The 26,282-nt window shown below is 40.0% G+C and overlaps 1 protein-coding gene across 1 annotated transcript; it reads left to right on the forward strand.

The window, feature by feature from the left end:
- Positions 1-1,146: 1,146 nt before the first annotated feature.
- On the forward strand, positions 1,147-15,155 carry LOC102783155 (coiled-coil domain-containing protein 81-like). The gene is made up of 12 exons (XM_087843366.1): positions 1,147-1,215; positions 1,298-1,469; positions 2,192-2,309; positions 2,901-2,973; positions 9,625-9,771; positions 11,895-11,990; positions 12,232-12,401; positions 12,491-12,569; positions 12,912-13,022; positions 13,165-13,271; positions 13,382-13,507; positions 15,017-15,155. The coding sequence occupies exons 1-12, from the start codon at positions 1,147-1,149 to the stop codon at positions 15,153-15,155; spliced, it is 1,407 nt and encodes a 468-aa protein (XP_087699492.1).
- The last annotated feature ends 11,127 nt before the right edge of the window (positions 15,156-26,282 follow it).

Genomic DNA, 26,282 nt, shown 5'->3' on the forward strand with positions numbered 1-26,282 from the left:
TCGAATTCTACCTGTGGCTGTCATAGATCTTCTCCATTTGCTCTCACTGTGCTTTATTGACACTGTTCAGTGTTTGCAGCAGTTTCCAGCAAACACTACAGTTTTTTCAGAAGATATTTCTCCTTCTGCTGTTTTCAGATTCCAATACACAGAATTCACACTGCATTTTCACAGGAAATGCAACTTTTTCTAGTTCTTGTTGCTTCCGTACGTTTTTTGGCCCTTAACTGGCCCCACAGTTTTTATCCGATTTTTGCCATTCAAAGTTTAAAAAAATCTGCCCTTTCTGCTTATGCTGGCTATATCTCTTCTATACTTTATGAGATATTACATTTTTTATGCAATTTTTTTTGCCCATTGAAATGAATGGAGCACATTATCAGTGTGGCCACTGATTTTGCGTGTCAGTGTTAGCTATGTTTTAACTCGGTGAGATGAGCAGCTGCTCTCATAGCAGGAGGCCCGGGTTGAAATCCTGCTTATGGCAACATTTTTTTCAGTTAACAGTTAAACTTTTTTCAACACAAATTTCAGCTTTTTAAGCTGTTTTCAGCAGAAACTTCAGCTTTGTTACCTCTTGTCAGCAGAAATTCTGCTGATTCACCTCTTTTTGCTCACTTTAGCAGAATTGTCAGTTTCTTCATCTCTTTTCAGTTTCTGGAGAACCAGTTTGGCTCAGTGACATGAGTAGCCGCCTTGAGACCAGACCAAACTTCAGCTTCTTCAGCTCTTTTCAGCAGATTGTTCTCCTTCTTCTGCTGTTTTCAGATTCCACTACAAGGCATTCACACTGCATTTTTGCAGGAAATGCAACTTTTTCTAGTTTCCTTAAGTCCTCTCAAGACAGTAAATACATTTGTCAAGATGGAAAAGCTTTCCTGTACTTTTTTTTTTGACATTTTGTGCATGCACAGATGACACTTGTGTGTCCCTTTGAGCAATACATCAATCAGTGGTGCAGCTGTATCACAGGAGACTCCATTCAGTTGAGAACGTTCCGAGGGATGCATTAGGGAGACTCTGCTGCTCTTCAAAGCTTCCTTTAAGAACAACAAGGTGGCTGTTCATAGTATTTCTTATTATGTGAAATCATTACAACTTTTTTTCTTGAAAATTAACTAATCTCTCATCAATTTAAAGGTCCAGATGAAATTTAATAGAGCTTTTCTTAATGCCATGGATGGAACCGGTATGTTGCCTTTAGCCTTTAGCAAGGTAAGCTAAAATGTTTGTTTTTCAGTGTTACAGTGTAAAATGAATGCATTATACATGTACTCTGGTATTGTTTCCCCTGCAGAGACCTGGGAGCACTGCTTCTTTACAGCCCAGTGAACTATCCAGGTTTGAAAACCATCATACTGCAAACCCTGTCACCCTGCAAGCTGTCCGCTGTCTTCAGCCAGGCAACAAAGCCAGAGATGAAAATGGATGGCGCTTGTCATCAGCTCCAGACCCAAGGAACGGAGGAGGTGAATGAGCCTTTTGCACAAGCCTAACAATTCTGTGCTGAGCTGGGATTTGACAGTGCACTGAATCAAATACAGGTTGTTTTAAACGGCATATCAACAGAGAAAAAACAAAATTATTTTCCCACAGTCAGGATGAGCTGGAGCTGCAGTAACTATAGAAGCAGAAATAGATTAAATGGTATTAAAAATAAATGGCATTGAGCATGCATATGATTGCTTTAGCTTTAGATGGATCTGGTTCTGTCCAAAATACCATCGGCAGCCACATGTAGTGTCTTGTTTGTTAAATCTGTCAAACTGCCTGCAGGATTGTGATTTTATGGTGATATTATGCAGGAAAACAGGAAAAGATTATTACTTCTATATGTACCTATGTGTTTTATGACAGTTTGGTATTGAAAAATAAAAGAAAGAAGATATTATGCAGGAAAACTATTAGTCTGTGGTTACACTGACTTGTTTTCTTCTTTTCCAGTTTTAGAACAAGCTGAACTGAAGTGAAAGGGAAATTTATTTTGTTGGCTGATTTTCTTTAAGAACGCCAATGAGCATATTGTATATGTTACACTTGAAGATAAAGTGGTTGCACCCACAGCTTTTTCTGACACTATATAGAGCGACCTAAAATTTTCTACCAATGAACACTTCTTTGATAACAAGGAATAGATAGGTAACTGAACCCATGGCACTGAACCTGCTCACAGTGTTGTGTGTCTCTACAGAAATTCCCCAGTTTAGAGAACCTGATTCCCATCAGACATTGCATCCTGCAAAGGTGAAAACTGTCATTCTGAAGTCTGAGAAACTACATCCAAAACCCCCTGTGGAGGGTAAAGACAGGTACCCTGTACACAGTGATACAAAAACACAGACAGGCCCAGACACACACACACACACTCTCTCTCTCTCTTCACGGTGCGTGTCAGTTTACAGGTTGAGTACATGAGAGCTGAGCACTCAGTGTTGGCACATATTGTCTCTGCCCTGCGGATTCATACTTGTCTATTAATGATGCACAGCTACCTTCCACGCACAAAACTGTAATCTGGCTAAATTGTAAAGGTGAAAGATTTATCATGATATACGATTCTAAACCCACCGGAAGGCAACTTTAAAACCTGTAATTTATAAATTGTAGATATGGTTAATTATGTCTCATTTTAAATGCACCACTGCTGTTTATTTTTATGTTATTTTATTTTTGTACTTTTCCATCATCAAGTACTTCAATAATGTGCCTTGGCAATAATGTGGATTGCAAACATATTAACCAGGATGAAAGCTTTCATGAAAAAGTTTACTATTTAATTAGAATTTCATTTTCAAAAGGAACCCACAGTGGTGAATATCAAATGACAAAACCACATACTTACAAAGAATTCATTGTCATCTGTGTGCAGTACACAGTAAAGTATATGGCTCTACTTTCAGGTCCGCCACCACCAAGTCACCCCATGAAGCCCTGCCTAAACTAAAAGAGCACTCTGTGAACTGCTCTGGGCAGGCAAGTATGTGCATGTGTAGCTGCTTTCATGTAAACATGCGCTTCAGCACTGTCTCAACTTGACAACACTAGTGCACTGTATAATTTTATCTTTCTGCTTCAGATGTTTTTCTTATCTTGGTAAGCTAATGGATATTATTCATCCTCTTTTCAGGCAGCATGCCCCTGGTAAATGTTGACCTAAAGTTACTTTTATTAAAGGATTTGTTTTTTTACTGGACATGACACAGGCATCTCCCTAAAGATAATAAGACTATGTACAAGAGGCATCATTGTGAAAAAAATATTTCTCAGCTTTTATTTACATTTGAGCAAAAAGTGTCATGTCCAGAATTATTCATTCCCTTCTCAATAATCAATAGAAATGCCTTTATTGGCTATTACATCAATCAAACGCTTGGTCTGCACTCTGAAATTTGGAAGCAAGACCACAAAGTTGTGAAAGTAAAGAAAACAAGAAAGAAAAAGAACAGACGATGTAGGAGCACTTTGTACACGATGTAGACCTCATAATAAAATATAGTTAATAATAAATAAGGGTGGAAGGGCTATGGAGATTAAGGGATGGAGACTGCACATCTCTTGGTGTTCCCCTGGATAAGCTAGAGGAGGTGGCTGGGGAGAGGGAGATCTGGGCTTCTCTGCTTAGGCTGCTGCCCCCGTGACCCGGTACCGGATAAAGCGGAAGAAGATGGATGGATGGATGGATTGCACATCTGCCGAAATATTGCACAGGAGGAGCAGAATATTGTACAGAAACAAAAGGAAACTCACAAACGCACACACACACACACAAATAGTAATAGTAATAATAATAAATAGCAAGTAGAATCAACAGAATAATTGTAAGAAACTCTCAGTTTGCATTTATGTTCCTGACAGCCCACAGGAAGAAGCTGTTCTTTAGTCTGTTGGTTTTGCACCTAATGGATCTGAACCTTTTTCCAGAGAGCAGGATGTTGAGTAGATGGTGGTTAGGATTGAGGCGGTCTTTTATGATTGCCCTTGCTATTGAGGAATATCTAGTGCTGGCATTGGAGTCCAGGGTGGAGGGTCAGTTTTTATCTTGCTGAAGTCCATGACCACTTCCTGGGTTTTCCTGGTGTTGAGAGTTACGTTATTGTAGTCACACCACTCTGTTAGATGTTGGATCTCATCTCTGTAGGCGGTATCATCATCGTCAGTGAAGACCTCCATCAGAGTGGTGTCATCTGCAAATTATATGATAGTGTTGCAGGGAATGTGACAAAGTGGAGGAGCAGTTGCAATGCTCTCAATTTATCCCATATGTGTTTACCTTATTTTGCACATTGTACACATTATTCTGTTTCTATGTATTTGCTATGATTTGCTATTTGTCAAGTAACATTGCTTCACTCACTATCCCGGGTTTGTTTGTGTAAACGTTTTGTTGCCGGGAAATCAAACATTCTGCAAATTTCTTTATATTTCTTTATAGTTTATTATGTTACAGATTAAGTCATTTGTTCATACTTACTTTGTTTGTCTTTTTAGTCTTCATGAGGGTCAGGTGTGGGGAAACACCCGCCTGGCATTTCCTCATTTTAAAGTCCTGATGATGTCACATATGACATCAGCAGGTCAAACCAAGTGGAGGGGTTTCTTTTTCCATAGAGATTCTTCCTTTTGTTTGTGTTAAGGTTTAAAGGGATGTTTTTCCTTTCGTTAACTGCCATTTAGTTGTGTAAATGTGCATGTTAGAAGTGTGTAGAGGTTTTGTGTTTTTGGATCATCTGTGTAGAGTTTTAGATCTCTCAGTTGAGTGAGTGGTAATGGCTGGGCTATTGGAGGGAAATTGATGGCCCTATTTAAAGCCAGTCTCTACCAGATGCAGGAGAGGGGAGCGGGGTCACCAGATCCATGGTTTGGTAATAGAGTTTATTTGGGGAGGAAGTTTTGTTAAGTTACATTAAATTAAGTACTGTAAATAAATTGCTCACCTTGGAAACCTGAAATGTCTGCATAGTCTGCTTCCCTACCACCTTCCTTGACGTTCGAGTCTGACTACTTCACAGGGAAGTCTAAGTTTATCAGCTTGGCTATGAGGATGTCTGCGATGATGGTGTTAAAGGCCGAGCGCAAATCAATGAAGAGCATCCTTAATGAAATCCTAGGAATATCCAGAGTGGAGGGCAGAAATTGCATCCTCGGTGGACCAGTTTGCCTTATAGGCCTTGTAGGCAAACTGGTGGGGGTTTAAGCTAGGTGGGAGGCAGTCCTTAGCAACTACTGGAGTCAGTGCAATGGGTATGTGGTCATTTACTGTGATTAGGTTACCTGGTCCATTGACACCCACATTAGGTTCCCACCACCATGTTTGGCAGTGGGGATGGTGTTCTTTGGGTTGGAGGCTTCTCTTTCTTTCTTTTTACCCCAAATGAAGGAAACATCATCGTGACCAAACAATTCCGTTTTTATTTCATCTGACCAGAAGTCTTCTTCTTTATCCAGATGAGCATTTGTAAAGGCCAAGCAAGTTTTTGTGTGCCTTATCTGGAGAAGTGGCGTCCTCCTTGGTCTGCATCCATGAAACCCAGCAGTGTGCAGTATCTGTTGGACTGTCTGCCTTGAGGAATTGCCACTAGCAGAGCCCAGATTCACCAGGATGGCCTTGGTGGTGATCCTAGGATTCTTTTTCACCTCTCTCACTATCCTCCTGGCCAGCACAGGTGTTACTTTTGGCTTCTGACCACGTGCGGAACATCTTGTATTTTTTAATAATACTTTCCACTGTAACCACTGGAACTGAAACATTTAGATATGGCCTTGTAGCTCTTTCCTGACTTGTAAACAGCCACAATGCGCAGCTGGAGGTCATCACTGAGCTCCTTTCTCCTAGCCATGACTTTCCACCAGTGTTGGTCAAGTTACTTGAAAAAAGTAATCCCGTTACTTTACTGATTACTTATTTTCAAGAGTAATTAATTACTTAGTTACTTTTTAAAAACACGATTTACAACCTGAATAGGTAATAAAGCAATAGATCTTTCAGTCCAAATCTACTTTTTCTGCATAATCCGTCATACTAAATGTAATCAAATGGAAAAGTCTCTTTTTAAAACTTGTTTTATCTTTTAACTTTATGCATCAAGCAAAAATTAAATTATATGCAACATTCTCTGACTGGAAGAAATTTGTTTAACATTTAAACCTATTTTCTGCACATTCCAGCACATAAAATAAAATATTTTTTTGTGTTTACACTCAGTCTTTCAAATAAAAGTGAAACACAGCAGAAAATAAATAAAATCAAAGACTCCTGTTGCTCTATTTTCACCTGTATTGCAGGCGGATGTTTGCCCTGGTTTAGGTGTGCCGCAGGGGTCAGTGGAAGAATCTGTAAGTTTGTCTGTGAATTTCCCATAGACCCTGTCACTACCCGATCCATGCCGGAAACCCGATCGGTACCCCACATGCGCAAAAGGTGTCTACTTCCGGTCGAAGTGTTTTACGATAGTTACGGGTCAGAGTATCTGTTAAGATGTTAAGAATAATAAGTATCTCTTAAAATGTTTCCAATAATGAAACATTTCAATATAATGTAGACAAAAACGAAAAATAAAAAGATAGTTACGGATCAGGACTCCCGATCCTTACTGCGCATGTGCAAAGTCGGACCGTACAAATCGGGTCTACCTGATCCATACCGCGCATGTGCAGGGGTTTTCTTCTTCTTCTGTTCGTTTAATGGCAGTTTACTCCCCAGTGTACGAGGATACCGCCACCTGCTGACCGAGCGAATGAACCCTATTGTAAACTGAATTAGCGTCATTACAAACGTGTGTTAAATTTGATTTAGTGATAGTCGAGTGTGTTTATGCTTGTCTGTGAGGAGAGGATTGATTGGAAGTGATGGACTGATGGATGATGATGTCCGCTATCACTGTCAATTGTCAGTAAACACTTAATCTGGCTGATGAATCTTCACGTGACATATTACAAAGTCTGTATTATTAACTCTGTAATTAGGCACCATTCTTCTTATTTTACGGCGCTGTTGTTCAATCGGGGAATGCTCTCTGTTGAGGAGAAAAGCATGAATTTGTTTGTATATGGATTATCCATTGTTTAAATGTAGTTGAAAAGGAGGCAGAGCTGTTGAGAAATGCTAAGAGCTAACTGGGCGCTAACCGTATCATTCAAATATATTGAATGTCGCAATGTTGGCAAAGAGAGGAAGTGACGTAAGATTTGCGCATGCGGGGTACCGATCGGGTTTCCGGCACCGATCGGGTAGCGACAGACCCTGTGGACGAGAAAATGCTAACTTCCTGGTTTGAGACCGGATATGGGGTTGTACATTTCCGGTAGCACTACTTTACTTTAATTTAAACAGGCAAATGTTCAGCATTCAAACTACAGGTGAAGAATAGTCAAACCAGATGTTTCCCCCATTATGCCAATATCAGCTTGTCAAGTACACACCTACACAGCATGTCAACAAACCGTGAAAAAAAGCCACACAAAAAATGAATGATTGGTGGTAACGGTTTCTATACATTAGTATTTATGAAGGGTATGTTGTGACTTACGCGGTTCACCTTTCACCTCACTGTTTCGCGTATTTTTAGTGCATGCTTCTTTTTTTTTACGTCACATTGTGTCCTGCGTCCTGATCACTGCTGACGATCTCCTCCGTGACGTCTCTCCTGTACAGTACAGAATCGCTGCATCGATCGTTAGCAGTGTGACTCTGAAGTGCAGTACTGTATGTCCACGATGTCCACGAAACGTTTTGCACCGTCAAAAAATAAAATTGGCTACTTGATTTCACCTATTGCTGGTTATTTTTAGAACATAACACCCGCGATAAACGAGGGACAGCTGTTTACTAGGGGTGCAACAATACACAAAATTCACGGTTCGGTTCGATACTTTGGTGTCATGGTTCAATATTTTTTCGATACAAAAAAAATGTTCATGCCTTTTTAATTAGTCATTTATTAAAATTATAAATATATATTTTAACTCAAAAGTACAGTTTTTAAATTTAATGTTGCTGAAACAAAAAAGTAATAAAAAAAAATATGATTGAGGAATCACTCATCTTTGGAAAAGAGAGTTTATTACAGAGAAATGGCTCTTTCCAAAATAAAAGCTATACTATACGCTTCTTCTGGGCTATATTTTCAGCAGCATATTAAACATATCAGGTCCCCATAAGGAGAATCATGTGCTAACGGCTGTCTAAATGACTCGGGTAAAGTTTGTAGCATGCGTGCTTGTTGTTTTTGTCTGCTTCCACTTGTCTTTGCACTAGGATGCTGTCGGAGTAAATGTGCAGTTAAATTCGTTGTGTTCCCACTAGTGCTGTCAGCGTTAATCTCGTTGAAATGATGTTAACGCCACAACACCGCAAATCTCCATTAACGAGCTACCGCGGATCGCCCGTGCGTGGGGCTGGACGGCCAACACGTTAACGAGCTAACTGCACTAACACACTAGTTCCCACCAATGTAATTGAGCATTGCGTGGCACATCCGACATACTGTTTTACTTTAGTCCATGACGCGCTTACCTTCAGGGTCATACTTCACATGAAAACCAAAATAGTTCCAAACGCCAGATCTGAATGAGGGTGGGGGAGGTTCAATTTGCCATGTTGTAAGGAGAGCTTAACTTCTGTCTCGCTAGCTTGCCCTGCGCTCAGTGAACCTGCGTTCGACTACTCTGCCTAGGCTGCACTGTCAAGCACAGATCCACTGAGCGCTCAACACAGACAGCACTGTCAGAAGGAAAGTTGATAAAATAAATTACAAATTTTGTATTGTTCAATACATATGCGTACTGAACCGAAAGTACTGTATCGAACGGTTCAATATCGATACGAGTATCGTTGCACCCCTACTGTTTACAGATACTGAGAAATATAACATTTGAATCCCTTTTTTCTTTTGCTCTGAGGCGCAGGGGAAAAAATATAGACAAGTCGATGAACATCATTTACAGATATATTGGGTAAATGCCCAAGACATCTATAGAAATATAAATCTCCGCTTGATTCATTCATTTGCTTAACTTCTTTTGGACCGGAAACAAGGCGTGAATAGGACACCGGAAACAAAGCTCCCCACAGGAGTTTCCGCACCGGAAGTAGCATCGGCACACAATTGTTGCCACGAACGTCACACTCGCTTACGTCACTGTCATGAGACACTCTTGCAAAAAAATCACGGTTTTAGTTACGCAGTAACGCAGCATGCTTACGGGAAAGTAACAGTAATCTAATTACCTTTTTTGCAATAGTAATCCCTTACTTTACTCGAAAAAAGTAATCAGATTACAGTAACCCGTTACTGTCCACAGTGCCTCTTGTACATCGTCTTATTATCTTTTGGGAGCCACCTATGTCTTTCCAGTCACACACAAAAAACTTGCTGGTTGAATAAACTTAACTTTAAGTTAAAATTTGCAGGGGTATAAATAATTATGGGCTTGACTGTATTAGCAGCTCATTGGTAGCTCCAAAGACAGAGTAAAAAGGGAATTACATCGTTACATTAGACTAGTCTTTCAAACAAGGCTCCAGTGTTTCCCTGGTTTCTGCTGGATGTGTAAATAAGGGTTTGCTAGCAAGCTTAGTGTACACTGTGCAGTATCAGTCATTTGCTTGATTTCTTATGACTATAGGAGCTGTGCTACCAGTGTATGCAGTGGACCCAAAGAAATGTCCCAGTGTACCTGAGGGGACAGCAGCAGGCAGATGAGAGAGCACTGGAGAAACTCCTATTTCTTAAACAACAAGAGAGGGATGAGCAGTACATGGAGGAAGAACAGGTGGGAGCACGTGTACACTTTAACTGCCATAAAGCAACATTTACATCCATTAACTTGATCTTTTCCCAGAGGTAAAACTTGACCAAAGACACTGGTGCTCATCCTCTGAGAAACATTTAATCTCTCAGCAACACATGCAACGGTTCAGTAAGACAATATAATCTGCACTGAAGCGTCACCCAAATAATGGACGTAGCATCATCACGGTGACTGAAAAAATGGCGTTGGTTCGGTCAGGCCACAAAGTCTCAAGTCACAAAGCTCAGTCACATAACCAGACTCGGCAGTACTGTCTTTATTCTGCTACACATACAATTAACAACACATGGGATTTAACTAATGCAAAACCAATACACTACCAGTACTGAATACAGCACTTATAGACATACATGAGTTGATCAGTGCAGTCCTTTATTTTAAGAGTGTCCCAGGTTATTTAAAGTTTTTAATATGCTTAAAGAAATAGATATTCTCTTTTTGAATTTTATATTGTGACTTTTTTTAAAAGTTGTAGTTCACTTGAGAGTATCTTAGGAACCATTGTTTGTGGTCAAAAACAAAACCATGTCTCCATTCAAAAAATGGGATGTGAGAGCTGAAACTTGTCATGTTATGCCGCTGTTACATGTCACAACAAGTTAAAACGTCAGTCGTACCTTTGGAAATTGACCAGAATTCTCTAACCACTTCTCATTCCTTTATATTGTGATAGGAAAATGGAAAATAGCTACACTATGCAAGTATGTGCACATGACACTGCATTTGTGTAACCATGAACTTTAGCACTGTCTCACCTTGACTGTTCTAGATACACATTTGCTTCTGCTTTGGTGTTTTTTCCCATTAGTAACCTTATTGTTTTCATCCACTTTCACTACTCACATGACATGGTTTTCAGGCAGTAGATTTTATTTTTTAAAAACTACTACCTGTTTAGACAGAGACGATTAATTTGTAATAATAATAACACATAGTTGGATATTATCATTTCTAAGAAGATATTACCTCAAAAGTTACCAAGAATAAACAGAGTGAAAAGAGAGCTGCACTGGACCAGTTTATCACTATGCAACTCTGGTTCTGTTTGATGTGTAAATAATGGATTGTTAGTATGCCTGATTCATTGACACATGCACAAAAACACATGAAAATACAGTACATAAGTCAAAAACAGAGTTTATACTAATCTAACAAGCTTAAAAGTCAATATTTGATCAATTGACCACATTTATTCTCTATTCCCCACAGCTTGAACTCTCGTAGGCAAGCTTTGTTGTCATTTCTGTAAGAAGTCTCTAGTCTTCCTGAAGAACACTCAACATTCTCCTTTGGATCTTGGCTGGCTTTTGTTCTCTTCTCTGTCAAGATGATCCCACACTGCTTCTGATCAATGACAGCCATACTGAGATGAAATGTTGAGGACATGTTGAACCGTCAGTAACTGCAGCTGTTTTTGCTGCTGTTAGCTGTTGCTTACTGGTGTTAATGAAACCTTCTTTGAAGTGAACGTAACTTTATTGAACTGTGACACATGACGTAAACTGTTATGCGAGAATTTAGTTATACTGTTTATGAGAAGGAACTCTTGATATATGACTGACAGCGGTTGCTTGTCTCTATGTGTGTTGGTGTGATCCCCATGAAGGGCTGGCCAGCTGTGCAGCTAGCATAATGTTAGCTTATAACCAGCCTTTTCATTGCCCAAGCACCATATTATGCCTGTTTTCTTTGGTATTTGCATAGATTAATGCTTGAACGATTCAAAGGTCAGTGATAAGGGACTCAGCAAATGACAAAACATTCCTCTGATAATGGTTAGGCACAAGAGCTGACTAAAAATGAGTGAAAAAGCAAACAATTACATACTCAGAAATAATGGAGAACTGTTGTTTAAGAACAACAAATAAGAAAAAATAAGAAGAATCTCAAACACATACACACACACACAACATATCACAATGTTGCTAACGATATATTTAGGAATCCAAAAAGTCATCTTAAGTTAATTTGGTGAGTTTGATATGTTTTGCTTATAATGTTTTTATTATTATTCTGTTTTTGTTGTTTTTCTTTACATTATGGACTCTCTGATAAGGCTTTTTTTGTTTTGCTTTTTCTGGTAGGTGAAACTGAAAGAACGGCATGAAAGAGCGAAGCAGGTGGCTTCATTCAACCTGCAAATGTCAGAGAAGGAGCTGACTCAGCTTCCTGTGAATTCTGTAAGATAGATGAAAACTGTCATTATTCCCACTTTCCCATTTACATCACAGTTTTGGTCATTCGCAGTTACTGTTCAAGTTTCGTGTGAAATGACTCATTGAACAGTGACTAGCGATTTTAACCAGATGACGTCATGACTCATTTATAAAATGTAATTTATTTAGATCATGTAAGCAATATACACGTGCATCAAGCAAAGCACGGTATTAACATTTAGACCACACTCTGGGTTTTCTGTAGAATTTGTTCATCTTCCTGGCTCGGCCACTCACGCCTCCCAGGAGTATCCAGCAGCATCATTACATGAACGAGCTTCAGATTCAAATAGACAGACGGCAGAAATTCAAGGCTCAAGAAGAACAGGAACGTCGTGTCACGGAGTGTTTAGACCAGCTACATCTGACTAAGGGGTGTGTAAAGGTGCCACAAGCCAGATGTTTCAAATAATCATATGTTGTGATCACAAATACATCATGTAACGTTTACCTGTGTGATTTAGAGTAGCTTTGCAGCAAGCTCAGCAACTCCAACGTAAACGGGAAAAGGCTAAGCAATACAAGAGAGCTCTGGACACCCAGGCAAGTCAAAGTTACTTTCAAACTTGACACAAAGGCACAAATTCTTGCAAAGAATTGTGTTAAGTCACATAGTCTTGGTAGCGAATTTGGAATGAATTCAGCACAAGCAATTATCGGTATTAAACTAATGTACCATTTTTTTTTTTTTTTCCATAGTCCATAAACGGTTACAAAAAAAGTTACAAAAACTCATGGGTGAGGCTTTGGACCTCTAAACACAGCACGCAAAAATTATAGGTAGAATGTAGGGAAACTGTCCAAAAAAGTAGTTTTCACGTTTTTGTCATGTGACCCTCTGCATTCAGTCTAAAATCTAAAGTCAGACTGTTAATTTGCCCTTAGATGTCTGAAAAGAAGTGCACAGAACCTCCAGATTGCCACCCTGACAGCTCCATGTTCAGCCGCTGTGAGACAGCAGCGTGCAAAGCAGAAAGCCGTGAAAGGGCACAGAAGGTCACCATCCCTCCATAACAGTTTAACATTTCACTGTTAGCTTCATCATACTGCAACAACAACATTAGTCATACTTGCTCTGTACGTATTTGGTCCATTGTTGTATTAAAACTGCGAAGTGTGATGCGTTTCACACTGACAGATCTTCCAGGTAAATTTTAGTGCTGCCACCAAGAGAACGAAAGAACTGCACAACCATCAGGCACAGCTGGAGAAGGAAAAGGAGATGCTGAGACGCAATAAAATGGAGTAAGTAAAAGTAAATAAAAGAAATGGACCAAAAAGAACATGTAAGGAAAAAGATGACATAATAACTGTGGAACGTACTTTCTTCTTCTCGTGGTTTCGTTTCTGTCCAGGCTAATGCACGATCGTATCAAACGCTTTGAGAAGATGCAGGACATCAGCAAGTCACTAGAGCAAGACTGGAGTCGCAGTGTGAAGCACAAATACCAGCAGGAGGAAGACGAGAGGCGCTTTCGGAGGTGTGCGGGGGCAGGATCACTCTAACTTTTATAGTTAGTCATAATTTTGGACCATCTGCACAGAATATACAGCACCTCTTTGATCCATGATGTGATTACTGACACTGATCTTCTAAGAGTCTCTGGACCTCTAATGAATCCGAGTCCAATATTTACTCTTTTTTAGCCCTATTTTTGAGTCTTACTGCCTCCTGTGGGGGCATATTTACCTCTTTAGCTGCTTAATGCTCCTCTTTGTTTGCCAGATAGTCATTAATGTCTGTTGTCTATTTCTTCCAGTCTTTTTCACTAAATACACAAATATATAAAAGTTGATGTCTGATGCATGATACACATGAGAAAGAAAGTACACCTTCTTTCAATTCTAAGGTTTTATGTATCAGCACATAATACATTTGGTCCTGGAGGTTATGAAATTATTTCAGCATATTCAGATGAACAGCACATATCCTCCTAAAACCAAGAAATTCATTCTCGGGGGACAGAAGCCTGAGACATCTATAAGTGATGACACCCACAGTTGATTGTGGCTCCCTGCTCCACTGCCATTGATTTAAATAAATAATATTTATGCTGGTGGCCAAATTATTACATAAAACAGTTATTAGGCAATCAGGTTTTTGGAAATGTTAGAGCTCAAAAACTGCAGGAAGGTGTTCGTATCTGAAGGCAGGTTAAAATCTGAAAGCATTCCTCAATGTATCTGTGTACATGGCATGACTCAGATACCCTAGTATCCAGACATACTGGGTCATTTTCATAGCAAGTTTAATAAATTAATCTGCTTCAAGATTAGGCAATCGGTCAAAGTAACTAATGATGGAAAATATTAATCACTTTGTGAATCTTCAGAATTTGTGAAGTGGAGTCAGACATATTCTGGTAAGGGAGGAGGCAGAGAATTACATTATAGCACGAATCGAGTAAAAGTTAGATTTTTCAAACTATTTATTTTGATTTATATAATTAATATTTGCTAAGTGCATTAAACTGTATCTCTACTTCCATTCTTTATTAATTCAATTTCATCCCAATTGAAAATGAAAGATATTTTCAAAACGAAACATAAAAAGAAGACGTTGGGCCACAATCACTAAGACTGGTAATTATATTCAAATAGTAATTAGGCAACCACGTTTTTGTAATCATCAGAATGCACGAACCACAAGAAGGTGCTCATCACTGAAGGCAGTCCAAATATTCAGGAGAAACAAAACAAGCCTCAACGTGTCGATGCTCATATGTTCATATCTATCATAGGACTTGGATCTGGGTAAACTGGATCCTGGCTACAGCCAGTTTAATAAGTCACGACAGATTTTCACACTTTGAGCTTTAACTGTTTCTCCTTTAATTATGTCGCACCCAGACTGGAAAATAAATTCTGGAAAATGGTAGCAAGTGGACACATGCACTAGTTTCTCTGATTTTTTTTTCCTCACAGTCTCAACTTGAACATGTCCATCATTCAAAATACAACTCATAATAATTCTGTCTCCCTGTGGTTAGGTCTGCTGGTCTCCTCCTGGTTGATAAGCTTGCAGAGTACAGGCGATGTAGCCAGTGTAAGAGGAGAACCACCAACTATGGAGAGACCAACATCTGGAAAGACTCTCATTACCTGTCTGGTACACAGTTCATGATCTGAGGACATGAATGTGAATAAACAACCAAACCTCAACTAATTGTCTCACCTAAACAAAAATTACCAGGTTATGTACAGTGGTGTGAAAAAGTGATCGCCCCCTTCCTGATTTCCTATTTTTGTATGTTTGTCACACTTAAATGTTTCAGATCATCAAACAGATTTAAATATTAGACAAACATAACACAAGTAAACACAAAAGGTGATTTGACTAGGCCACTCCAACATCTTTATTTTGTTTTTCCTAAGAAATTCAGAGATGGACTTGCTGGTGTGTTTGTCCTGCTGCACAACCCAAGTGCGCTTCTGCTTGAGGTTACGAAGAGATGGTCAGACATTTTCCTTCTGGATGTTTTGGTAGAAAGACAGAATTCCTGCTTCCATTTGCCACAGCAGGTCTTCCAGGTCCTGAGGCAGCAGATCAACCCCAGACAACCAAACTGCCACCACCATATTTTACCAGATCATTTCATTTTTATCATCCATCCATCTTCTTCCGCTTATCCGGGGCTGGGTGGTGGGGGCAGCAGCCCAAGCAGAGAAGCCCAGACCTCCATCTCCCCAGCCACCTCCTCCAGCTTGTCTGGGGAAACATCAAGGCGTTCCCAGGCCAGCCGAGAGATATTATCTCTCCAGTGTGTCCTGCTCCGGCGCTTCCTCCCAGCATGTCCCTGGCATATTTTATCAGATCATTTCATTTTTATCACGTCATCATATTTATACGTTGTTCCTTTTCTAAAATGCTGTGTTAGTTTTATGCCAGATGTAACAGGACTCCAACCTTCCTTTTCATGATCTGAAACATGTAAGAGTGACAAATACAAAAAACACTAGGAAATCAGGAAGAGGGCAAACACTTTTTTTTAACCACTGTATATATGATACTTTAATGGTGTGATGTTCAGGGTGCTGTTGTTTTTCTAAATTATTTTTGCTACCTATTTTTGCATGTTAGAAAACTCACCTCTAACCATAATCTCTTCATTTCTCTAATATGTTACACATGATGACTGTCCTGTACCACTGTTTCTTGAATAGACACAGATACATGCAGCTACATGTCTCTCTCTTCTTTGCTGGTTTATGAAAATGGTCTGTGTTTGGGCAATAATTGTCTTATGAAGAAGGCACGAGCAGTTAGGTCCATAAGTGAACAATGACAGCATTTTATAAAATCCACCACACTGGAATTTAAATCCATGAATCCGGATGTGATAGAAGTGCAGACTTTCTGCTTTAATTTAAGGGGTTTAACAAAAATTTTGCATTAGTAGGAATTATTATTATTCCCTCATTTTCAGAGGCTCAAACATAACTCAACAACCTACCATAACTACACAAACTAACTACAGAACAACGACTGTTTTAATACTGGAATGTAAATCCTTTGTTTTCAGTAACTCCCTGAAGTCACTGACTGCAAATAAAAATTACCTGTTTGTACCACATTCTAAAGCTGCGGGACAGGATGTTCATTTTTATTCTCTCCCTCATGTGCTTCGATGCTTCCATGTAATAAACACAAGTATTCCATAAAAAGTGGGACATTTCAGGTGTTTGTTTTAAGCTTCTCCAGATCCAAGACATCGCACGGAAGTTTGCATTACTCACAGACAAGATTTACAACTTAAAGGTCAAGCTGTCAACTATTATCTTTAACTACATCAATCACAGGGTTTAAGAAAAGAAAATGATGCACGTTATCCTGCTTTGTTTGTGCCAGAGGGGAAAATCCCAACTGAATTTACAGCTGCTTTGTTTTGTTTGTTTTTATCTGACCTTAACCGTGACCGTTATTCACTGCTGAGGGTGAGCTGCTTGTACATGTACTGAACATGTCTAGTGTTTGCATGCATGCAGCCAATTTCTTTTTTAAATGTGTTAGATCATTTTGAATACAGCTGAAATGCAGCGACGCCTACCGAATTTTCCTACAATACCTTATAACCGCGGACAACTGGGCTCCAGGCCAGTGGAGGGCCTCCAAGAGCCGACAAACTTCAAGGTGCAGCAGTAAAAAGGTGCAGTTTGCAGCGACAGCAGGAAAGACCTGGCCTGCCCCACCTCACTTGTTTCACTCACTTTAAAAGTGAAAGGCATGATTTTGTTCAGCTCTACTTTCAATGGCACGCAGTCTTTGCATATGGAGGTCATAATAGAAACACTTCCTCAGTATTTTCAGGGCAAGAAAATGTTTACATTTCATATTTGGTTTGTTTATGTTAAAATATTTATAACGTGACTTCTGTTACAGCTCACAGGCTTGAGCAGACGATCCACATGCCAAAAGGCTACAGCGCACCCCCCAAAAAACAATGACTAACATGTGTTTGTGAGTTTTTGATTAGAGCCCAAGCAAACTCTAATCACTAATACTTATTACTGAAAATCTCGTGGAACAATGTTATCACTCAAACATCCGAACACCCAACGTTTTAATAAACTGCAGCCTTCTGCACTGCGCACAGACTAGACGCTGCACATGTTGTAAAGATTTTATCACCAATTTTCCCACATAGAACAAAAAAACGTGTGGATTTGTTCAAAACTTTAAGCCTTTCCCAAATTGTAGTCCTGTTGGTTTTTTTTGTTGTTGTTTGTTTTAGATTTTCCAGCAATGTGCTGTAAAATATGTTGCACTGTTCATGAAAATGAATGAACAAATATATGTTCAGTGGGTCTCTTTTGGTTTGGTTCAGAAGCCCATTGTTAATAAGAGAGCTTCCACTGCATTCAGAATTCATAACAGCACTCGTGTTCATGTCCAGTCTAGAAAAATAATAGGCAATATTTGCTGTTTCTCAGTGCTAGTCTTTTCTCTCTGCATTCCCTGAACCCCAACTACTTGAGGCAGATGGCCATGGAGGTTTTTCTCTTAAAGTTTTTCTCTTTTAAAGTTTTTTTGTTTGTTTGTTTGTTTTTTAAACACTTGTTACTACGTTACTATGTAAAATACCCAAATATGACTAATGCTGTGATTTGGTGCTATGTAAGTGCAACAAAGTAGAATAACACTGACTGTAAAAAAAAGGAAGTAAATAAAGGAGGTGTAAAAAAGCAGATCTAAACACTGAACGTGGGGTTCGTCAGTGCAGCTCAGCAGTCAGATGACTAATGAAGCCGTCTGTGGGGAAGTCCCTTCTACTGTGATGTAGCTATCCCACATGTGCTCCTCAGCACAGGTGTGTGACTCAAAATGCACAGAAAACATTACAAAATGATGAAAAGCAAGAGGCCCCAAGTTTGTGACGACTGTGTGGATGGAAATAGAAAATACAAACCATTAGGAATAGCTATGGATTTTTTCGATCTGTCATTAATGTAAAAACAAATTGAAGCAAAGATAAAAGTGAGGAAAATGGAGCAAGATGATGATAAACCGTTTCTTCGGTATGGGAGGATGTGTTCTGGCAGTGGGGAGTTTTTATAGCTGATAAATGTTGTGTTGCAGGATTGTAACAACAGTCTTCTGGCTGGAGTTGCAGTTTTCCGATTATCCAAAACTCCCTTGATTAGCTCATGAAGGGTTTCTGAAAGGTTTAAAACACAGCTGTAAAACACTGGCCACGCATTCTGCATGAGAGTTTACTAAACAGCAAACTGCGCTGTTTTATAGGAAAAAAGACTTGTAAAAGCAAGTTTGTTTGTTTGTTTTTTGTACTTAATCTATCCTCTGCCCTAAGTGTTTATCTCTCAGTGTTTGTACTTGCTGCACTCTCAGAGACTTTTCGTGAGTTAAGTCTGTTAAGTGTGCTGGAAACCCCTGAAGTCGACCACTGATGTCAATAACTATCATGGACTCTTTTCTTACAGTGATAAAAGGTTCGAAGAGAATAAATCCCACTGACTCTCCTGACCTCATTTCGGTTTTCTCTGGTTTTATTGAAACGTGGTGACAGATATTGGATATTTTTATGACTTTTAGACCAGATAGCAATGCAGAAGATAGAAGCCTGTTCAGTGATGATCACTAATGTCGCCTTAGGGTTTGCATTTGTTGCTTTCTGTGAAATGTAAACTACAAGTTTGCTTCATTTTGATTGTTCTGCCTTGTACCTAATACTACTGGGCCTTGTACATTTTTGTCAGTACAATATGCACTTTGACCCAGAACAGGAAGTCAGACATGTCATCTATTCTATTCAATTCAGTATTATTTATACAGCACCAGATCACAACAACAGTCGCCTCAAAGCGCTTTATATTGTAAGGTAACCCCACAATAACACATAGAGAGATAAACCCAAACAATCATATGACCCCCTATGAGCAAGGCCTTTGGCAACAGTGAGAAGGAAAAACTCCCTTTTAACAGGAAGAAAAGGGGGCGATCGTGGCTCAAGAGTTGGGAGTTCGCCTTGTAATCGGAAGGTTGCCGGTTCGAGCCCCGGCTCGGACAGTCTCGGTCGTTGTGTCCTTGGGCAAGACACTTCACCTACCGCCTACTGGTGTTGGCCACAAGGGCCGATGACGCGATATGGCAGCCTCGCTTCTGTCAGTCTGCCCCAGGGCAGCTGTGGCTACAACTGTAGCTTGCCTCCACCAGTGTGTGAATGTGAGAGTGAATGGGTGGATGACTGGACGTGTAAAAGCGCTTTGGGGTCCCTAGGCGGAACTAGTAAAAGCGCTATACAAATACAGGCCATTTACCAAGAAACCTCCAGCAGAACCAGGCTCGGGGAGGGGCGGCCATCTGCTGCGACTGGTTGGGGTGAGAGAAGGAAGACAGGATAAAAGACATGCTGTGGATGAGAAACAGAGATTAATAACAAGTATGATTCAGTGCAGAGAAGTCTGCTAACACGTATTGAGTGAGAAGGGTGACTGAAGAAGAAATACTCAGTGCATCATGGGAGTCCTCCAGCAGCCTACGCTTATTACAGAATAACTAAGGGAGGATTCAGGGTCACTTGATCCAGCCCTAAATATATGCTTCACGTGCGTCACTCTGAGACGTGACATTTCTAATTTTAGAGACATTGTGCAAATGGAAGATTGCTACATATTTGATTAATATGTGCACTTAAGTCAAAAATGACTCAAGGAACCCTCACAGTGTTACTGGAGGACAAGGCAATTTTTTTTATTTTTAGGGCCAAGTACAATAACCTGAGTTTTATCTGAATTTAGAAGCAGAAAATTAGAGATCATCCAGGTCTTTATGTCTTTAGACCTGGATGACCTCTAATTTTTTGGGTCAAAGTGTTATCTGGTGTTAGCAGGTGCACACTTCCTGAAGGGTTCCTGTAAGCTTGCAGCATAGGAAAAAAAAAAGTAAAGCCCAATATAATCCTGTTTTGAAAAACATGTTTACAATGTTCATGAGGGCTTCTGGAACTACAAACAAGTAAATTACTACTCCTATTATGGTGTATTATTAATGTTCAAATCATGGCTGTATCTTTGTAAAATATTTAAAATGTGTTTGTTTGTTTCTTTATTTGTGTGAAATATGAGATACTGATCCACCACACAGAGGAAAATAGCATACCTTCTCAGATTCCCCAAAACAGCAAGCAGGAACAGGAAATCTTTCTTTTGAAACCAGTGGAATTATTTACTCATCTGCACTGCTGACCTGGGTGACAGCGTAGCAGCCTTCCCCTCATTTGATAAACGGTCATTCTCAAAGAGAAAAAGAAAGCCTGTGATTCCACAATAGTTCTTTTCATGATCCCGATTTCAACCCGGACTTGTGTGCTGGACTTTTCCATATGGACATCTTTCATTGCCATCTTTTGTGGAGGGCACTGCCTCATGGGACATCTTTCCTCCCCTTTGTCAGAACACAGCAGGAGAGCAAGTGACGACATACTTAATGCACTTTTCCTCCCACGTGACGATTGATGGTGGGTGGAAGGGGTTATGTGAGGCTGAGCAGTTTTGTTCTGCACAAGCACAAATATGTAAGCAACATAACTGGTTCAAATGTGATCACAGTGCCTGTGGAACAAATCTGTGAAATGTCTGAAATTATAGAAACACAAAACATATGAAGACTCTCTACTCTCTGTTCTCCCAGCTGTGCATGCGTGTGCATGTGTTTGTGTATTTTGCCATTTCCAGATTCCAAGGGATAGTAGATCAAATGGCTAATGGACAGTCATTATAGTTTTACTGGCATGCATGTAGTAGTTGGGTTCCTGACAGCAAGTGTCCAGCTCCACTTCGTATCCAGAAGTTCCCACCCTGCCTGCAAACCACATTTACCACAAGTACAATTTCCACAAAGCAAGCAAATCGTGAGTGGTGTGTGACTGAGCGACAGCCAGAGCAATAATGGATAGAATCAGTGTTTGCAGGGGGAAACCATGTGAAACATTGTTATTAAACACTACAAATTGTCTCAAGATCATTTGTGACGTGATTTTTGTCAGAATTGTTGATCTCTGGTGTTTACAAATTGAGTTTAGCATTTAGCTCAGTAAAGACCGATGCTCTGTGTTTGCTATGTGGATAAATACTCAAAAGATCTAACATTCATTTCAAATGTTATCAAGCAATTTGACATGTTAATCTGACAGTAGAGCTTTTATCTGTGTAGTCCAGAATGTGCACAATTAGTGTTGTTATTGATGAGGCTGACCCAGATATAAAGTATAACTCATCTAAGATTCATCTGGCCCACTCGAGTGGGTAATATAAGATGATTGGAGAAGAAAACTGTAATCAGCATCAAAAATGAGCTCTGTTATTGATTAGAGTCGTTTGCAGGACATCTGAGAACCAAAAACTGGAGTCCAGAAAAACCACACCTGCTCCCTCGGCCTCTGAACAGCACGTCCCACATGGTAACATGTGAGAATGCTCACACTCAAAGGTGCACACAGTCTCCATCTTCATATGTCACGCAAACAATGAACTCACAAAGTCACACACACGCACACAGTGAGGGCATCACATGTCACACGCTCTGCACTGCAAGAAATGCCATTTCCTGAGAAAAAATAGGATGTGCTGTTCTGATGAAGCCTCCTCCTTTCCTGTTCCCCTCATAACTGTAACACACACCCTAATGTTTCACACTTAACCTCAGTCTTGTTGCCTAAGAGCTGCTGTGACAAAACCTGGACAAAAACAACCTCATATTTTGGGCTTTCAGTTTTCATTCCCTTCCTCACTTCCTTTGCTTCCAACCTCAGAGTTCCCCAAATTTATCTGCATTTCGCTGCTTCTCTGACCAGCTAAGAGTGCAGGCGCCTTGAGGTTTTTCTCCTCCTCTTGTTTCCTTTTTTCTCCTTTTCTTCCTTTGCTTTTAAACTTTGATTAATGATCTCCTCTGAGACTTCAATTCGCCGACCAGCACCTCACCTTCCCTTCATGAATGTCCTCATGCATAGATCCATGTTAAATCTGCTTGTTGCTCAGATTCAGCTGTTCCTTATGCCTGTTTATGGTCAAGCTATGCTAAGAGGGTCGCTCAAAACACAGCCAGAGGGCATGGGAACAAGTAGAGAGAGTAACTGAGTGTGCAGACACAGAAAGAGGGAGGAACAGAGGATACTTGATTTACAAATGTATAAAATTAAATAAGAAGCCCCCGTTACTAACAAATTTGACAGTAATTTTGTGTTCTGACATAAGTTCAACTTAGTATTTTACACACAAAGCAGCAGCAGGCAGGATATCCACAAAATTTAATCGATAGTTAGATGAATGGATGATAGATAGATTGATAGTGTCACGAATACCTGTGTGACGCAGGCAGCATAGGACCAAACACAGACTCAAGGAGGCAAAAATAAACTCAAAACTCAGCTTTATTGCTGGTCCAGAGAAAATATAAACTAAACTGGGAAATTACTAAACATAGCAGGAGACACAGTCATGAGGGATGAGAGAGATCCCGACAACAGACAGAGTAAAACAGAGGCCTTAAATACACAAGGAATCATGGGGGAAGGAGAAACAGGAGGGAAACACAGCTGGGGCTAATCAGACACAACGAGACAGGAAACAGAACTGAACATAACACACCTTCAGAGTAAGACAGGAAGTGACATGCACAGTGAGAGCCAGACAAAGACGTGAGCTCGACAATGGCACACGCAGGCATGAACACATATGACAGACTGGGGAGACGAGATGGAGGACAAGGAGAGAAACACGGGAACACGTAAGACGAAACAGAGACACCGCTAAGAGGGTAAGGGCGAGCGAGAGGGGAACACGAAGGCAAGGGTGAGAGAGAACATGAAAGAGCAGGAGAGAGAGGCATAACAGGCTGGGGGAACATGGGCAAACATGACAGACAGGGGAGGCATGGAATAAATGCGAGGAGAGGAACATTCCTAAATGGGGAAAACCCCACGTAAATAAACAGAGACACACAGAGAGGAACACAGAGGACAAAGACACAAGGGGCGCCTAAATTTACAAGAAACCAACATAGAATAAACTCAGGACTAGTAAATGAACCTTAAATAATAAACCATAATACAAAATGACATCAAAATACCAGAAACTCAGAATGCTGCGTAAAAATAACCCATAACCATGACAGATACATTACTTTGATAAATGTAAGCACATTCACACCTTGTGTTAAGTGACCTGGCACATCGCTGAGCACATGAAGACAAAATGAATATCAACCCATCATAAAAAAAACCCTGTAAGTGAAGAAATTGGGTAGTCCACTAAAAAATGTGATTCTTTTCTAGTGGGATGACTGGTTGCAATGTGACAGAATTTTCCAGTAGCTATTCCTCACGTTTCCTGAAAAAAGGGACTCTGTAATATTAGATCTGATAAATAATGTCCTAACCCCTCCTTCTTGCATACACAACACTTCATGGTACTGCACGCGGGTACTGCATGTCATCACCTGTTAATCTGCTGCAGTTCGTGTCCTCATGTCTCTCTGCACTTGCTCTGTATTCTTTAATAACCGGGCGTCTCCTGACATTTAGATGTAAAGGCTCCCAGTGAGCTGCAGTAACAGGCCGTGTCTGACACAACAATCCTTAATGCGTCACTTCGGCAGAAAAGAAGCCTTCAGAGAATTCAGTGTAATTCTCTATGTGTGGTTGTTTTAAAATAATGTGTGCCTCATTATCTAGGATACAGAGATATAGTACTGGAAGAGTACTTACCCCTCCTCCATTACACCGCAAGAGGGAGCATCTCCTAAAATGAGCAGCTGTAGTGGGAGTAAACCTGCCAGGCCACTCACTCTAGCAGTGTGCCTAGCAAAAGCCTAGAGACTGTGTACAAGTGTGTAACGGTTACTATGTCTATATATTTGCAGGTAAGCAGATAAAAAATAGTAAATAAGTTGACTTTGGCCTAAGGATAGTTCACAGGTTTGCAGACAATGTGGGAAAGTTGGCTGTTAATCCTCGTTGTGTATGTTTATTGTGTATTTATCGGTTAGCGGTGTAGATTAGCCTTGAAGCTAGCAATTAGCAGCTAGAGCTAATTGACTAGGCGGCTTGCAGACCTCATGAGGCTGTATTTATACACGTACCTGTCTGTAGTTACTGTCAATTAAGACTGAGAAGTGTTTGCATGTGTGTGTGTCATTCTGTTCTAAATACGATAATGCTGGATGTTTTGGTTAGATTGTGATAATGTCATGTTCTCTCCAATCAGGAAATGATACTGGTACATGGGGATTTTAAATATCACATTATTTTGCATCCAAATATGACCTGTGATCTTTTACATTTCACATCTGCCTTTCTTTCAAGTTGACCCCAAAATGTGTTATTTTTCACTGCACTACAAACTTACAGTACTTAATGTAATGCTGGCAAGCCCTGACTAACTCCCTTTCTATTTTTTCTGCTTTTTTCTATTTTGTTCACAGAATTATTCATTAGTGTCACGGCCAGGGTAGCAGTGTGTGGTGTTTGTAGAAAAAGGATCCAATATGCAGGAAACGACTAGATGCAGGTGAGCGTTTATTTACAAAGTGGAAAACAGGAAATGAGGCACAAGAAACCACTAAAAACCTACACCTACACCTAGCAGTTTACAATAATAACATTGGATGAAGTAAGATACTTACTGTAATAAGCTGCAACAGCTTCCTCCACTGTGGACTCATTGGCCTCCTATCATATCAGACATTGTTTCACTGCCAGCTCAGAAATGAAACAGACTAATGAGTAATATTGACTTTACTGTGAAATTTCACTGTGTGTGTGTCCAGTGTTACAACACTTGAACTGCAGCCTGATAGATTACAGTGAAAAACAAGAGAACTGCAATCAGTTTCATAAATATTACAGGAAGGGATCCCAGGAGGAGCTGCTGGAGGTCACGTAAATTCTACTGAGACAAACTGCAACACGTCCATCCATCTTAATCAAAAACGTCTTGTTCAGATCCTCTTTTTAAAACTGGATTAGTTTTACAAGCTGTGTCTACAAATCTGTGTGTAAAAAACCAAAATACAGAATGATAAAGTTATTTTTTAACAGAATGAAGATGTCAAAATACCGATGACATGACAGGTAACGATCGCGTGAATAAGTAAAGTTAGGACCATAAAATAGGGCTGCAGTCACCCATTTCCTAATAACTCTGGGAAAATTACACTTAGTTCGTTCTGACTCATTTTGATATGCGGAAATATTTCACAGCTATCGCACACAATGGATGCAATAAAACGGGCCGGATGGAGCGAACCGGCTGTAGGAACTAACAGAGTAACACTGGAACAATATTCCCATTGTCATAAAAACAAGGAAAACCCCTTTGTTGGCGGAATGACGCAGAGGACTCCCTCCTGCTGTGAGTGCACCTCTTCCCACACGGAAGCTCTCATTAACCCAAAATGCACCACTCTTCCTGCTGGTTGGTAATTGTGACCTGGGTAACAGCTCACTATGGAAACTCTTCTTATTTTTGTGGAGACAAATGAGCGAGGTTTAATGATGGCTGCAGAAACAAAGACTGAAGTGCAGTGCAGTGAAGTAACTGACCTGTTCCTCTAACAAATTCTAAAAAAAAGCTGCAGTAAAAAAAAGAAAATCTGTAAAAACAGACATAATGTGCCTACTTGTAATGCACAGGAACATAACAGGAAGCTTTCTGCCGGACAAAAATGAGTGTACTGATGGGTATAGCAGGTCCCTGCAACACAGTAGAAAACAGCTGTCCTTAAAAACGCATCGCACTTAA

This window comes from Neolamprologus brichardi, chromosome 1 (genome assembly GCF_056152115.1).
Source record: "Neolamprologus brichardi isolate AB-2024 chromosome 1, ASM5615211v1, whole genome shotgun sequence".
NCBI lineage: Eukaryota > Metazoa > Chordata > Actinopteri > Cichliformes > Cichlidae > Neolamprologus > Neolamprologus brichardi.